Raw genomic sequence first — 16,431 nt, 5'->3', positions numbered from 1 at the left:
GTGTTTATTGGAAATAGCTGTTAAACATGAAGACCATGTATTCATTTTTTTACCTTCCCAACTTAACGATTTAACAAGGTTTGACCGACAAAATCATTGTGTGCGCTGGAGTCATTCGACCACAGCAACACACGAATGGTAACAATTTGAGAGAGATCACTGGATCATTTAAGTCATGAGTCAACAATTTACCGAAGCTACGTCCGCAAGACTTTCAGAAGAACCGCTGGCTTAACAGCAGTTAATGTTCGGGCCACTTGGTCACCTCTGGTTTCTGTCTTGTGACGTCTTTAAAGCTATTGTGTAGGATATTCCTGAAGTTTTCCAGGGACACGTTTGTCTCTTTGACTCTGGGACCTTCAATAAGAGCAACCTTACACATAGGCTCTGTGCCCTGTAGGCCTGTTCAGAAATCCTGGCTGTGGGAAAGTGTGCATCATTACATTTAATATTTTATTAATACCAGCAGGCCAGAATGTTCCTCCAGTATTCAGAAAGAGTGCTGTTGTCTCCCTCACTTCGCTTATGGGGTTGTTGGGTTTTGACAGATCACCATCAAGAAGTACAGAAGCTGCTTTTAGACAATCTGCTTGCTTATATATATATATATATATATATATATATATATATATATATATATATATATATATATATATATATATATATATTTGTTTGTTTATTTATTTATTTATTTATAGCACATTCATATTTCCAGTCATTTGAGCCTAGATTGTGGTTGAACTGAGGTCACAGCACATCTCAGGTTTCAATCAGAGAATTAAGACACTCATGTCACCTGAGCTGAAGAAAGAGTCGGCTACCTGTTTATTTTCATAATTTAGTTCAATACAGGTTTAGAAGATACAGACAGATGTGTACAGTGCATCCGGAAAGTATTCACAGCCTTTGCCATGCCATGATACTTCTTTGCAGGACCTCTCAAGCTCCATCAGGATGGACGGGGAGTAGGAGTGGACTGAAGAGTCGCTTCCGTCTGGCCACTCTACCATACAGGCCTGATTGGTGGAGCGCTGCAGAGATGGTTGTTCTTCTGGAAGGTTCTCCTCTCTCCACAGAGACACGCTGGAGCTCTGTCAGTGTGACCGTCGGGTTTTTGGTCACCTCCCTGACTAAGGCCCTTCTCCCCCGATCGTTCAGTTTGGCCGGGCGGCCAGCTCTAGGAAGAGTCCTGCTGGTTCCAGACTTTTTCCATTTATGGATGATGGAGGCCACTGTGCTCATTGGGACCTTCAATGCTGCAGAAATGTTTCTGTACCCTTCCCCAGATCTGTGCCTCGATACAAACCTGTCTCGAAGGTCCTCAGACAATTCCTTGGTCTTCATGGCTTGGTTTGTGCACTGACATGCATTGTTAACTGTGGGACCTTATATAGACAGGTGTGTGCCTTTCCAAATCATGTCCAATCAACTGGATTTACCACAGGTGGACTCCAGTCAAGGTGTAGGAACATTTCAAGGATGATCAGCGGAAACAGGATGCACCTGAGTTCAATTCTGAGTGTCATGGCAAAGGCTGTGAATACTTACTATGTACATGTGCTTTTTTGTTTTTTATTTTTAATAAATTTGCAAAGATTTCAAACAAACTTCTTTCATGTTGTCATTATGGGGAATTGTTTGTAGAATTTTGAGGAAAATAATGAATTTAATCCATTTTGGAATAAGCCTTTAACATAACAAAATGTGGGAAAAAGTGAAGTGCTGTGAATACTTTCCTGATGCACTGTACATTACAGCATTTTTCAAAATATTTAATGTTTGTGACATGCATGTTGGCGTCAGGTGGTGACATCACTTCTTCCTGCGGTTCACCCCAGCGGAGCGTGCGCGTACAGTCTGGCGCAGTTTCGTGTACGTTTCCCCTGCGTCTGGAACGAGAGACAGACGGACCGTCTGATGATGAAGAGCAGAGAAAGAAGGAGAAGATATGATCTGCTTTTCTTTTGCTCTTTCTCTCCTGTACACTTCTGAGCTTCCCGAGGCTGGACACGGTGTCCGATCTCCTGCACTCTGCTGACTCGGTGTGATGGTCCGAGTGTGTTTAAGTCTCTCCAGGGTTTTATTCAGAGACGCGTTCTCCTGCTCGAGAACCCTGATCCTGATGGAGTTCACCTTCAACTGCTGCTCCATATCACACAGCACATCACCTGTACCTGAGAGATAGAGATAGAGAAATGAATCCCCTCAAAGACTGCACTCAAACTGGTTATGAGGCTAATGAACATGTGCAGGTCTTCAAAACAAAGTCAGACTCTTATGGACAATTTTTAATTAGCCTTTTAACAAGTTATTTAAATTAATTTACGTATTAATGAATTACTGTGTTCATTCATTTAAGTTAAAACATCTCAAAAAGCCATCCTGTGATAAATAAACAACAGGCCTAATACTACTGATCAGAACACTCTCGCCATCTACTGGCGAAAATCTAAAATTGCAGAACAATTCTACTAATCCCTCACACAGAACTAGCTTCACCTGATAAATAATGTATATTGTGTGTTAAATGTGTATTTTTGTTGGTTAAGCTAGCTCTTAATGTTAGTTAAAGTCATTTTGTTCTTCATTTCTACATCTTCACCCTAATTAATTTCCGACGCCATCCAGGTTAGCTAGCGGCCCGTAAAATAGCTCGCATTTGCCTCAGGTGTGTGTGAGCAACATTTCAGTCTTTCAGAGTCCTGATTTAAAGGCAGTTTCTCATTTATTTATTTAACAGAGTTTCTGTGTGTGTGTGTGTGTGTGTGTGTGTGTGTGTGTGTGTCTCACTCTGTGGTGTAGTGTGTTGGCGATTAAGTTCAGGAAAAGCCACCAGGATCCTCTCTCTCTCCTCAGCCTGTTGTAAATCCTCAGTCAGTCTGGACACACACTCCTCCAGCTCCCGGACTCGCACACGCTGCTGCTCTCGGTCCTCTTTCAGAGACAGGAGCTCAGACTGGAGAGGAAACACACACACACACACACACACACACACACACACACACACACACACACACACACGTAGTTATGATCTCTAAATTTAAAGTTGGATTTAAAAGCAGTGTTGTAAGCTCTTTTTAGAGGAAAGTAGCTAATACACACACAGGAAGTTGCTAGATGATGTCACAAACAATTTGCATATTCATTGCTTTTGTCACGGTCATTTGCATATCGAAACATGTTACAAGACTCTCTTCATATTAATGCGAACCCATTTCTATAGTAACAGCAGGTTCACAGAGACTTGCGTTTTCTGTAAGGAGACATTTATTTTACATTCTTGGAAGGAGTCTCCAGTTTCAGAGCTAAAGATCGAGAGAAGAAAGAGAGGCTGCGTTGTGAGGGAACTGCTATAACGTGTATATGTGTGTGTGTGTGTGTGTGTGTGTGTGTGATTACTACCTCCTGCTGTGTGAGTTGTTCCTGCACTGTGTTCCTCTCCTGTGTGGTGTGTGCGAGTGTGTCAGTGAGCTCGGCTTTCTCATCCTCACACTCTTCCAGACGAGACTGAACATCCTCACACTGCTGCACCAACGCGTCTACACGCTCCAGCAGGGCCTGCTGCTTCAGCACCATCGCCTGACACACACACACACACACACACACACACTAACTTCAAAAGCAGAACACCACAACACTAATACACATACAGGCAATCAGAACCTGAGCGACGACACACCTACACGTTTCATTTCAAATAAACACACACACACACACACACACACACACACACACACCTCGTGTTGGCGCTGAGTGCTGTGATATTTAGCTCTCTCCTTATCCAGAAGTTTCTGTGTGTCACCGAGCTCCAACTCCAGATTTCTCTTCTTCTCCTCCGTCTCCTTCCATCTCACTTCCTCCAGACGAAGCCGGTGCACTTCATCCAGCAGGGAATCCCTCTCACGCTCTACACACACACACACACACACACACACATGTAAGATGATCTCAGTAGTTTATAAGGTTGCTGTAAGTAAGACTCACCGAGACACTGCCGTGTTTCTCTCTGCAGCTCAGATTCTCCTTTCAGTTCAGAGATTTTCACTTCTAAAGCCGCAGCTCCTGAAAAATGCCAAATGTGGGAAAAAAACGAATTTTAAAAAAGGAAATATATAAACAGGTGAATTTCAAAAGAAGGAAAAAGGTACAAATGGAGTGTGAATTGATTTTAAAAGAGTTCTGTAGTAAAATGAAGTGCGGTGCACCTCGCCTCATCTCCTCCTGCAGAGTCTTCAGCTCCTCGTCTCGTCTGCGCTTCTCCTCCTGCAGCGTTCTCTCCCACTCCTCCTCTCTCCTCCTCCTCTCCTCCCTCTCTCTCCTGTCCTCCTCCTCCTCTCTCCTCCTCCTCTCCTCCCTCTCTCTCCTGTCCTCCTCCTCTCTCCTCCTCCTCTCCTCTCTCTCTCTCCTGTTCTCCTCCTTCTCTCTCTGCAGCTGTGCTCTCAGCTTGTCTCTCTCCTCTTCTGCTTCCTGCAGCGTGCGTGTGAGCGAATCCACCTTCTCCTGAACCTTCACACACAAACACACACATCTGTAACACATCTGTAACACATCTGTAACACTGCACAGAACTGAGCTGTGTGTTTATGAATAAACGATAATCCCGTGTCTCACGTGAGCGACGTGTTCCTGGATGCGTCCCAGATCCCGGTGCTGCTCGCGAGCCCAGAGAGCCAGGTCGCAGGCGGAGAGGCGTCCGAGCTGCAGCGTTTCTTCCACGGCCTGCAGGAAGCTCCAGAGCGAGCAGGAGAGCCCCAGAGCCTGGCACAGAGATGCCACGGCGTGAGCACTGTCCTGCAGCGTGGTCTGGGCTCCGGCGCAGGCGTCACACGGTACCAAGGCCGAATCCAGCGTCTGAGAGCTCACGCTGCGACACGGCCGGGGCGGAAGGGAAGTGTGGAGGCTGTGGGACGGGGATGAGGGCGGGGCCGAGCGCTGGGACGTAGAGATCCGGGGGTTAGTGTGCGTGCTGCTGCTGGAGGATGAGGAGGAAGGTTCCGTCCTGCACGCGCTGCTCATTCTCTGAAAAATACATTTCTGCTTTAAACCTTCTCGAAGTCTGAAATGATCTGAAGATAATCAGACAGCACTTACAGCAGGTCCTTGTATTTAATGTATAAATAGAGATGTCTCTGATCCCATACGGTTATCGGTATCGGAATCGGACCGATATCGGACCAGCACAGAACACTGATCGGATATCGGCGAGAAAACATATTGGACATCAGATCCTGTACCAAACTACAGAGAGTTCTCATTTTCCACCTCTTCTTTTGTTGATGATTATTTACCTGTTGTCTCTGCTGGCTGCTGAAGTGGATTAAATTGCTCCAGTAGCGTTTCACCACCAGGCCCACACACACCGATCCTCCGGCCTTCCCACAATCCCCTGCTCTTTGGCTCCCTAACATCTGCTCAGTGTAGGCGTTAAAACTCTGCAGCAAGAGTAGCAGTCTTAACACACACACACACACACACACACACACACACACACACACACACACATTCATCAGTGTAAATGCCAAAGAACCTTTTCATCTGTCCACGTTCCACATGTGATTTATTTACCCTCATTCAGCATGTTACAGTTTATTAATTATATATATAAACTATTTTATCTGTAAATGATTCAGAATTTAACTGAATCAATTAATTGACGTCACCTGTCAATCACCAGCTCTAACAACACAACGTGTGAGTGCTGGTTAAACTCCTCCTCTCCCTCCACGTAGTCATACTGCTCCAGCAGCTGCACCAGGTCCAAATCGCACGACTCTTTATCCGGGAACTTCCACGACCGGAAACGGACCGGTCCGGTGCGCGAGAACACCTCCACCAGCGCGCCTTGTAAATCTATCACATCTCTGCGCAGACTCTCCACGCAGTCCCCGGCTCCTAAAAGATGACTCATGGTGCAACAAACATCAACAATTACTACTTGGCGAATGACCTCTACCACACGCTGATGAAGCAGTGTCTGTTTACGACTCGTTACCATGGAAACAGCCGGAATCATCAATCGAAGCGTTCCTAAAATGATTATGGGATATGTAGTGTGCAAATGTACTAAATAACTCCAACTTATGAATATTTAAATTTTAGAAACGATATAACCAGTGAGAACGTCCTAATATCTCCTCACTTCATAGCAAATTATACAGGAACTTGTCTCGGAATGAAATGCGAACAAAATGAAGGAACTGACTTCATTTTCAGGACTTCATTTCCCATAATTCTCTAAAATTTAGTTACCGGAAGTATTCTCATCTTCAATGCTAGCGGCTCGAAGCCGTGAGAGGGAGTATTTTTTCCCCGCCGACGATTTGATTATCTTTAAATAATAAACAGATTTTTGTTCTTTAGAAAATACGTTTGTTATTTAAGGATAATTAAAAGCTCCGTAGTTAATCGGAGCGCCAGGGGTTGTGTATTTTATTTCCGATCCGGAGAATCAGCGAGGTTTGTTGCTCCGCCATGCCGCCGGTGCAGATTTCTCAGCCCGAGGCCAACAACAAGGTGAGAGCTAGCAGTTAGCTTAGCGGCTAATCACCGTTAAGCTAAATATTTACACGTCTTTTAGTCAGATACGTCAGAATATAATGATAAAACAACATAAAAACATTTTATAAACCTAAAAGGCTTCAAATACGTTTAGACGACGCTGTTGGTCGTACTTTCGTAGTCTTAGCTAAATCAGCTAACGTTAGCAAATTGCAAGCGCGAGACTGTAGCTAGAAACGTAGGCTAAAATGTTTTGTTTATTTAAACTCACTTTTATACCCACTCTGTACATTTCTGTAAAATGTTTTATATAGCTTTGCTTTAAGGATTTGAAATTGTTGCGTAAAACCTCATTAGGTCCGGTTCGATAAGACGACATCATATCGATGTCACGATAACTTTCCTTATTGTTATCGTTGGTATCGCCAGGTGTGAGTGCGACTGTTATATTATATTACAATATTACAGCTTCTTTAAAAAAAAGAAAAGTTTACATTTTGTAGTATTATTTAATTATTTTCCAAAGTAGATGATTGGTTCTGTTTATTTCACTTTTTGTGTCATTTACACGTATTACAAGCGATAGATACTCGTGGTTAACCTGATGATATTTGTCACACTTGTGTTAAAATGACAGGTTTTGTGTTTTGTACGCAGGCCGATGAGCAGAAGGAAGAATCTCCGGCCACTAAGTCCATCGTGGGGATCATATACCCTCCTCCTGAAGTGCGCAACATCGTGGACAAGACCGCCAGCTTCGTAGCGAGGTACGGTCCTCAACACCGAGTTCAGAACGATCCGATTATTATTCTGTAGCAGACTGTGCGCTAACGTATGTACGGTGAAGATCCTCTTAACGGTAGATCTGTGATTTAAATATCACGTTTCTGTTTGTAGCTCTTTAACCGGGAAACGTGAAATAGTTTCACGTGAGCTCATAATTGGCTGGCTTTTTAATTAGCTAGCTACATACCACAGAGCTGTAATTCATCCTGTATGTGTATGTTTTTGTTTCCGCCATCTCCAATACCACATTCAAAGCTGTCCTGAAGGTCTGGCGCGATCCTATTGGTCGATTTTAGTCGAGCGTCATTGCAGCGTTCACACTAGCGAAGAATTTTCTCACTCTGGTAGAACTTTGGCCACAATGGAGCTAAATCATCCACCGATAATAAGAGTGAGAAGCTATATGCGTTCTCACGGCAGAAGAATTTTAGGGTTGGGCGATTTTTCATCGGTTTAATAACAGCGTGCAAACCTAAATATCTAGATTAGAGGTCGACCAATCAATCAGCACCGATAACCGATTGCCTGAACTATCATACAGCGATAGTTTTTCCCGGCTGTGTCCGTTGTGGAGCGGATGAGAAGGGTCCGCTGTCGTTATACAGCACGAGAGCGGCCTCTAGAGGCGAAATAAAAACACTGGCTAATTTTGTAATTTGAAGTGTTTTTCGAGTCATTTTGGACGTTTCTATTTTTATTTGCTATTTGGAGCGTTACTTTTTGTTTCAGTTTGGATGAATATATTTTATTTACTTTAATATTTATTGATAGTTAATATATTAATATTTATATATTTATTTCATTTTTAAAAATACCGCGCATTTTCATGGTACTGTTTATTTTTGGGATAAAGTTCAGCAGTGTTTTACTCGGAGTGTTATGTTTTCATTCGGTGTCAGTATTAAAATCTATTGGTTGATTAATCGGTTATCAGCAGGTAGGTACCGCCCGATTTAGTTACAGGTATCGGTAAAAGCCCGGTATCGCTCGACCTGTAGATCTAGACATGTGTCTCGTGTTGTGAAAAAGTCTTAGGGGGTGTGTCTGAATCGCTCCATACAGGAACGGGCCCGAGTTTGAAGCGAGGATTCGTCAGAACGAGATCAACAACCCCAAGTTTAACTTCCTGAACCCCAATGACCCATACCATGCCTACTACCGCCACAAGGTCAACGAGTTCAAAGAGGGCAAAGGTCAGGAGCCATCGGCCGCCGTGCCTAAGGTCATGCAGCAGCAGTCCTTGCAGCAGGCGCAGCAGCAGCTCCCGCAGAAGGTCAGATTACCTCCTTTCACTCAGTAGTAGTAGTAGTAGTAGCAATAATAATAATAATAATAATAATAATAATAATAACCCTTTGTTGTGTCATGCTTCCTCCAGGTCCAGGCGCAGGTCATCCATGAGACGGTCGTCCCCAAGGAGCCTCCGCCCGAGTTCGAGTTCATGGCCGACCCGCCCTCCATCTCGGCCTTCGACCTGGACGTGGTAAAGCTGACGGCTCAGTTCGTGGCGCGTAACGGCCGCCAGTTCCTCACGCAGCTCATGCAGAAGGAGCAGAGGAACTACCAGTTCGACTTCCTGCGTCCTCAGCACAGCCTCTTCAACTACTTCACCAAACTGGTGGAGCAGTACACCAAGGTGCGTACGAGCGAGGACGTCCGACATGCGAACTCCACGTAGGCTCGCGGGCTCAAGTTACTTTCTTACAGCCGGCCGCAAAAGTTCATTGTTTCTAGGCTGGAAAAATTTACATCTGTTAAGCAGATGTCCATGTTTATTTAATAAAGTTTTCCTGACTGTACGAACACAGAATTACAAGATTCCAGCACACGCAAAAATTAGAACTTACTCAAGTTAGTTCGTTAGTCGAATTAAGAATCACTGAGTGTCAAGAAAACAGCCTAGGTCACATGACCTAATACAGAAAATGCTGAGCTTTTGGCAGTTTTAGTATGTGTGGGTGTATAAACTTTTGCACTCCACTCTATAACTGCTCAGTGTTAGATGAGGGAGCTTTGCTCAGGCTTTTAGATGAAAGGGTGTGTAAAGTAAGTGTCTGTGTGTGTGTGTCTGTGTTTAAAGATTCTGATCCCCCCGAAAGGACTGCTGCAGAAACTGAAGCGGGAGGCGGAGAATCCCCGCGAGGTCCTGGATCAGGTAACAGGATTGTAAATGTTTATCATCAGAACTAAAGTCATTCATTCACAAAATTCCACTGCGGTGTTTACAGCAGTATTTAACCTTATGTTTTTATATAAAATCTAATATAGTAATTAAGGTTGTGTATAATAGTAATAACTTGACGTGTGTGTGTGTGTGTGTGTGTGTGTGTGTCAGGTGAGGTACAGAGTGGAGTGGGCCAAGTACCAGGAGCGAGAGAGGAGGAAAGAGGAGGAGGAGCGAGAGAAAGAGCGTGTGGCGTACGCTCAGATCGACTGGCATGACTTCGTTGTCGTGGAGACGGTCGATTTCCAGCCCAACGAGCAAGGTGAGGAAGAGTGGACAAAGATGTGTGTGTGTGAGAGAGATGGGGAGAGAGAGAGAGAGGGAGAGGGGGACAGCACCATGCAGAAAGTGTGTCGTTATTTTATTTAATTTTATTTTATTTGGAATCAAAAATGAAACCAGTTTGTGTGATTTTACTTTGATCTCTTTTACTAATTGTGAGGAGTGTGTGTGTGTGTGTGTGTGTGTAACATTGTCTGTGACGGATTTCTCTCAGGGAACTTCCCTCCCCCCACCACTCCTGAGGAACTGGGAGCTCGAATCCTGATCCAGGAGCGCTATGAGAAGTACGGAGAGAGTGAGGAGGTGGAGATGGAGGTGGAGAGCGAGGACGAGGAGGACGAGCGAGAGAACAGAAACGAAGGACACGCAACTCAGCTGGATCAGGACACGCAGCTGCAGGACATGGACGAGGTGAAGATGATGATGTCATCACACCATGTCCAGAACAGAAGCTTATAAAATGGTGACTACTCGGTGTGTTCTGGATTCGTCACGTCTCATGCCCCTGTGTGTGTGTGTGTGTGTGTGTGTGTGTGTGTGTGATATCTCGTAGGGTTCAGATGAAGATGAGGATTCGATGAAGGCTCCACTTCCTCCTGAAAACCCTATGCCTCCTCCTCTGCCTCCAACTCCAGACCAGGTCATCATCCGCAAAGACTACGACCCCAAGGGTAAGACCTCCAGACTTTCAGTATCTCATCCTGACCACAGAGGAACCTCCTGATTAAGGGTTCATCTCTCTCTCTCTCTCTCTCTCTCTCTCTCTCTCTCTCTCTCTCTCTCTCTCTCTCTCTCTCTCTCCCCCACTCTCTCTCCATCCTCAGCCTCTAAGCCTCAGGCTGTGATGCCTCCCGGTGACGAGTTCCTCATCTCCCCGATCACGGGTGAGAGGATCCCGGCCAGTAAGATGCAGGAGCACATGCGTATCGGGCTGCTGGACCCGCGCTGGCTGGAGCAGCGAGACCGCAACCTCAGAGAACGACAGATCGAAGAGGAGGTGTACGCTCCCGGCCTGGACATCGAGAGCAGCCTGAAGCAGCTGGCCGAGAGAAGAACGGATATCTTCGGTGTGGAAGAAACCGCCATCGGGAAAAAGATCGGAGAGGAGGAGATCCAGAAACCCGAGGAGAAGGTCAGTGACGGAGGATGAACAATTACATTTTACAGTTTATTCTGTGCGCTTTATTTATGAACCGTGTGTGTGTGTAGGTGACGTGGGACGGTCACTCGGGCAGCATGGCGCGTACGCAGCAGGCCGCTCAGGCCAACATCACGCTGCAGGAGCAGATCGAAGCCATCCACAAAGCTAAAGGCCTAGTGCAGGAGGACGAGAACAAGGACAAGATCGGACCCAGCAAACCCAATGAGACCGGGTTGCCACCACTGCCCACCTCCGTGCCCACCATGCCCAAGCCCAGCCCACCCATCACCACCGCTCCCAGAATGCCACCTGCAGTCAGTACCATCCCTCAACTCATAACACCTCTACTATCTGTCTATCTAACGCTCTATAAATATATAATGTAATACGATACTCTGCAGCTATTTACAGCATTAAAGGGGAAGTTCAGACACAATCATGCAAATTTGGCCAATTATAGTGGCACGTGTATGCTAATTTTTAATCTATACATTGTATCAATAGATGCGTCATAAACTGTGTTTATCCCTTTAATGCTGTACAGGTGCGTCTCGAAAAATTAGAGTATCGTGGAAAAATCCCCCCCCCCCCCCCCCCCCCCGGTGTAATTTCATTCAAAAAGTGGAATATTCCAGATTCATTACACACAAAGTGAAATATTTCAAGCCTTTTTTAAATTTTATTTATTATTTTTTTATTTATTTTAATCTTAATTACGATTTACACTTCATGGAAATCAAAAATCCAGTATCCCAAAATATTCAAATAAAGAATTTATAATGCAGAGCACTCACTACATGTGAAAGTTCCACTTTTTGAATTACATTACGGGAAAAAATTAACTTTTCCATGATATTAAAATTTTCTGAGATGCACCTGTACAGAATGAGACTATCCCTTTAACGCTCTGTAGATTGAGACTGTCCCTTTAATGCTTTATGGTCTGAGACTATCCCTGTAATGCTTTACGGTCTGAGACTATCCCTTTAACGCTCTGTAGAACTGTTTCTTTAGAAAATGTTGGAAGTCAGTGGATGTGTGTCGTGGCAGGTTCCTCCTCCTCTGCGCACCACCTTGCTTTCCGCCATGCCCGTTATCCCGAGGCCCCCCATGGCCCCCGTGGTGCGCTTGACCCCCGGTCAGGTTCTGACCCCAATGCCTCCCATGGTGCACGCTCCTCGCATCAACGTGGTGCAGATGCCCCCGACCACACCCCACATCATGGCTCCTCGACCTCCACCCATGGTGGTGCCTGCAGGTGAGACCTTCAGAAGAACACACAGCGCTGTTTTACTGAGAGAGAACCGAGCAGCAAACATCACTGTTTGTTTCTGTGTCCTGTAGCGTTCGTACCTGCCCCTCCAGTGCCCCAGCCACCCAGTTCTGCCCCCGCCCCCATGCCGCCCACCCACCCTCCTACCCCACACGATGACGAGCCGGTGAACAAGAAGATGAAGACTGAGGACAACCTGATCCAGGAGGACGAGTTCCTGCGCAGAAACAAGGTGAACACACACACACTGCTATTTGTGATCGATTAGCGCCCCCTAGTGTCCTTCAGTGAAGTTGATGCATGGTAGAATGGTGAATTAATCTTCATCACTTGTCTGTGTATATGATCTACACCTGTGTGTGTGTGTGTGTGTGTGTGTGTGTGTGTGATTCAGGGTCCCGTGGCGGTCAAGGTTCAGGTTCCCAACATGCAGGACAAGACCGAATGGAAGCTGAACGGACAAGTGCTGAGCTTCACCCTGCCTCTCACAGACCAGGTAAATCAGTGTCTCTCTCTCTCTCTCACACACACACAATCACACACACATAGTGTTTATTCTTGTTCATTTCTACGTTAATCCTATAGTTTCCTTTCTCAGATATCAGCACAAATCCCAATTCATTAAAAAAACTATTAATAATAAATAATGCTGGTGTTCCAGTTCTCACCTGAGCGCTTTTATCCATTTTTAGGTGTCTGTGATAAAGGTTAAGATCCACGAAGCCACCGGGATGCCGGCCGGCAAACAGAAACTTCAGTACGAGGTAAAATAGACTCTTTATTCTTTTATCCTATTCCCAAATAAATATATAAATCCGCTCTTTAGAGTTTTTCCGTGTGTTTAATCTCGGTGTGTTCAATGAGCTCCAATTCTATTACGTTCATAACTAGAACACATTAAGTGTGTGTTGAGAGTAAACCGATATTTGCGCATGTAAGGAATAAAACAGTGTGTGTGTTATACTGTTACGGGTAAATAATCGAGGACAGGTTGCTGTAAAAGTTTTCCCGTAACAGCGCGTCCCGAAGCGTTTTATTCCTCTTACACTGCAGCGCCGGAGAGGCCCGACGTCATCCGAGTGAGCTCTGGAAATAAAGATTTATTTATTTATTTATTTTTCAGTTTGAATAACGAGTCTGGAGGATTACTTTTGCGAAGCGTTTAGTAGTAACCCCAGTAGAGGGGAAAACTCTCTGGACCGAACTTTCAGCACGATAATTAAAGAGATCGCGAATGTTATAGTCACTAGAATAGGCAGAGTTCTGGAGGCGGTTCAGGTCCGAATGACACGGCTACAGGCGATGATCCAGCGCGTGAGTGACGCAGAAGATCGTTAAAATGCTTCACTGAGCCGAGGTTAGATCTACGGATTATAACTGGTGATCATATCCATGACCTCGTCTGTAAATTATTGTGATGTAACACTAGATGGCGCTGATGCGTTTTTTTTTGTTTGTTTGGTTTTTTTTAAGAAAAGAGCAGATTATATATTTACATTTCTAATTTAAACAACATTTAGCAGAATTTCCGGTAATATTTTAATTCGTTAGGGTTTATTTAGCGTTTGAATTGTGAATTAATCTGTTTTGTCTTTTTAAATTTTTTTTTGTCTGCAGGGAATCTTCATTAAGGACTCCAACTCTCTGGCGTATTACAACATGAACAACGGATCTGTTATTCATCTGGCACTGAAGGAGAGAGGAGGGAGGAAGAAGTAGATCATCTCTGTGTGTGTGCGTGTGTGCGCGTGTTAGTGATGCAGTTGTAAATGAGCGTGTTAATTAATTATGCAGCTCAGAATAAATCACTGCAGTGTAGAATATGAATATCTCCTTCCACAGCTGGAAACTCTCCTGATGTGATGTTTGATCAGTTATATTAAATAAGTTTAGTTGGATCTTATGTTTTTTTTTGTTTGTTTTTTTTTTTTTTAATCTAATACATCAGCTAGGTGTCGAATCGGGTGCTCTTTAAGTAAACTCGTTAATATCTGAACGATCTACTGAGCAGAACCAGGCAATGAAACGGTCTGATGTTGTTTGAGCTGTGTTCTCCAATCTGATTGGTCAGAAGGTGTTGATTAATTTCCCATAAACATGCAGCTGCAAAAGACAGCTCTGTATTACTGCGCCTGTTTTAATTCTTTACCGTTTCTATAGTAACGGCTCATTCACAGGGACTTGTACGGCTGATGCTCCAGTGATAATGAGCAGATTAAAAATGTGTGTAATCGTCAATTTGGTGAAGTCTTAACGTTTATGGAAGGAGTCTCCAGTGTCATCAAATGTAACCAGATTTTTTAAAAAAAAGTGTCGGCTTTAATTCTCTAATAAAAACTATACACACGTGAACATCCTGTTTGCCTTCATTTCTATAACAGCAGCTGAGAGTGTGTGTGAAAGTAAAAACACATTAAACCTTGTCATGGTTTTTGCAGGCTGTACACACACACTCTGACCTGTGTAAACATGCTCCTCGCTCAGCTGTTTAAAGTGTTTACCAGGAGTGGGGTTTGAACCCACGAGGACACACATCCATTGGATCTTAAGTCCAACGCCTTAACCACTCGGCCATCCTGGTTCTGATGCTGTCATTCCCCCTCCTTCACAGTTACTGCACAAGTAAAATTAATGTATGTCTAATAATGTGAAGAAGGGTTTTTTGTTTGTTTTTAAATAAAATCTAGTGTTAAAAATAATTTAGTATTTAAAATTTTTTTTTGCTAAATACAACTAAAAAATGACAATTATTTGTTAAACATTTAAAAAAAAAAAAAAAAAAAAACTCCAAACAATAGGGGTTTATAATGTTATAAAAATATTTTTTTTAAAAATTAAATGACACTAGTGTAACATTTAATTAGCATTTAACCATAAAGTTGTTCCGTGTTTTATTTAAATATTTTTTAACCAACAAAATAACAAACACCTACTACATATAATTAATTCACCATCATTTCTAGATTCTTGCACGACGTTTTACAACATTCTACCTGTTTCTACCTTCATGTTATAAACGACTTTTATAACAGCGTCTTTTATTTTACCGGATGTTGCGTTTAACCGGAAGTGACGCCTTGGTGAAGTGTTTCGCGCGAGATACCAAAGCAGTGTCCGGTGTTTACGGCCTTCAGGTTCGTTTATTTTCTACAACATTTACATTTTAGAGTAAAACTAAGCTTTAAATTTGATTCCAGCGAATGTTTTTGTATTTTCACATGAACTATAAACATCAGCGCAGTCAGTGTTTATAACATCAGCTGGAGTTTAGCTGTGTATTTAATCCTCCACTGTTCACTCATGCTGTAATGTAGTTTTATATTCTATTCACTTTAAAAAGATTCAGTCATATATCATCATAATCATATAAATCTGTAATATAATTAACATCAGCTAGTTAAACATTACAGGTAAAACCTTGTTCCTGTTCTTATTCCTTATTTAATTAAAATCACCAATGATGCGATTAAAATCGATCAATTAAGATTTTATTTATATTAACATCCAATACCTTGTTTTGAATTTTTCTTTATTTTTAAAATAGTAAAATTGCTGATGGTACAAAAGTCTAAGGCAAACTGAAAAGGACAAAAATGATATTCTGTTGCTTTGATGTTCCTTTATTATAAGAAATGCCTAAATACTAAATAAATAAATGTTTATCTGCCTTTCTTGATATTATGTAAATATTATTTAATGAGATATCTACCTGTTCATACTAATTTGGGAGTTGTTGCTGCTGTCACAGTGCTTTATTTATTCATGTTCATTTCACTCTCGGGTCGTGTCGAGTTGCTTTATTTATTTTTTCGTTCTGTCGTATTTTTTCAGTTGTAACAGAGTCATGTTCTCGGACGTCACGGTGCCGAAGGAGACGCTGCTCCGTCCTCCGAGCTCCGACGCGCCGGTGTTCGAGCGAGAAGAGCCGTCCTACTCCGGCTGCTCGGGGTGTTTCCGTCTCGGAGAGCGCAGCTTCAGCCGTCAGTACGCTCACATCTACGCCACGCGCCTCATGCAGATGCGGGAGATCCTGGGCGACCGAGCGCGGCAGAAATGGGGTGAGGACTCGCTCAGGCTTCTCAATTATAATCACCAGGGCTGGGTGATATATCGATATAATATCGCTATTGTGATAAAAGATTACACGATATACTGTTATGAGATATCGTTGGTATACTGTTTCTTTTTTTCTTTTTAAACATTTTTAATAATTACAAATGAAAGTAT

At 43.4% G+C, this 16,431-nt stretch overlaps 3 protein-coding genes and 1 non-coding gene across 5 annotated transcripts in view; 2 read left to right on the top strand and 2 right to left on the bottom strand.

Moving 5' to 3' along the window:
* Nucleotides 1-720: 720 nt before the first annotated feature.
* Nucleotides 721-5,979, bottom strand: ccdc157 (coiled-coil domain containing 157). Its single transcript, XM_053680047.1, has 9 exons — nt 5,661-5,979; nt 5,289-5,451; nt 4,612-5,019; nt 4,206-4,506; nt 3,985-4,062; nt 3,738-3,907; nt 3,403-3,579; nt 2,791-2,956; nt 721-2,174 (listed from the first exon to the last, which is right to left on the bottom strand). The coding sequence occupies exons 1-9, from the start codon at nt 5,906-5,908 to the stop codon at nt 1,813-1,815; spliced, it is 2,073 nt and encodes a 690-aa protein (XP_053536022.1). The 5' UTR covers nt 5,909-5,979; the 3' UTR covers nt 721-1,812.
* A 281-nt stretch (nt 5,980-6,260) lies between these two features.
* On the top strand, nt 6,261-14,501 carry sf3a1 (splicing factor 3a, subunit 1). 2 transcript variants are annotated; one of them, XM_017468061.3, is made up of 15 exons: nt 6,261-6,513; nt 7,156-7,265; nt 8,347-8,557; nt 8,663-8,920; nt 9,365-9,439; nt 9,620-9,770; nt 10,005-10,201; nt 10,344-10,461; nt 10,615-10,922; nt 11,000-11,245; nt 11,982-12,189; nt 12,276-12,436; nt 12,599-12,700; nt 12,897-12,968; nt 13,822-14,501. In XM_017468061.3, the coding sequence occupies exons 1-15, from the start codon at nt 6,472-6,474 to the stop codon at nt 13,921-13,923; spliced, it is 2,361 nt and encodes a 786-aa protein (XP_017323550.1). In that variant the 5' UTR covers nt 6,261-6,471; the 3' UTR covers nt 13,924-14,501. The 2 variants fall into 2 exon arrangements, with proteins under 2 accessions (XP_017323550.1, XP_017323549.1); XM_017468060.3 differs by having other exon boundaries at nt 11,946-12,189.
* A 201-nt stretch (nt 14,502-14,702) lies between these two features.
* On the bottom strand, nt 14,703-14,785 carry trnal-uaa (transfer RNA leucine (anticodon UAA)). The gene has a single exon. It is a non-coding gene; the product is annotated as a tRNA-Leu (tRNA).
* Nucleotides 14,786-15,239: 454 nt separating this feature from the next.
* pold2 (polymerase (DNA directed), delta 2, regulatory subunit) overlaps nt 15,240-16,431 on the top strand; it is a 6,437-nt gene continuing 5,245 nt past the window's right edge. The window contains exons 1-2 of the mRNA XM_017468062.3: nt 15,240-15,338; nt 16,036-16,262. Of these exons, the coding sequence (XP_017323551.1) occupies nt 16,049-16,262 (214 nt within the window). The 5' untranslated portion in view covers nt 15,240-15,338; nt 16,036-16,048. The remainder of the gene's footprint in view (nt 15,339-16,035; nt 16,263-16,431) is intronic.

The sequence above is a fragment of the Ictalurus punctatus genome, chromosome 5, assembly GCF_001660625.3.
Source record: "Ictalurus punctatus breed USDA103 chromosome 5, Coco_2.0, whole genome shotgun sequence".
Classification (NCBI taxonomy): domain Eukaryota; kingdom Metazoa; phylum Chordata; class Actinopteri; order Siluriformes; family Ictaluridae; genus Ictalurus; species Ictalurus punctatus.
The sequence above is the reverse complement of the archived record's forward strand: the minus strand, read 5'-3'. Positions and strand labels throughout refer to the sequence as shown.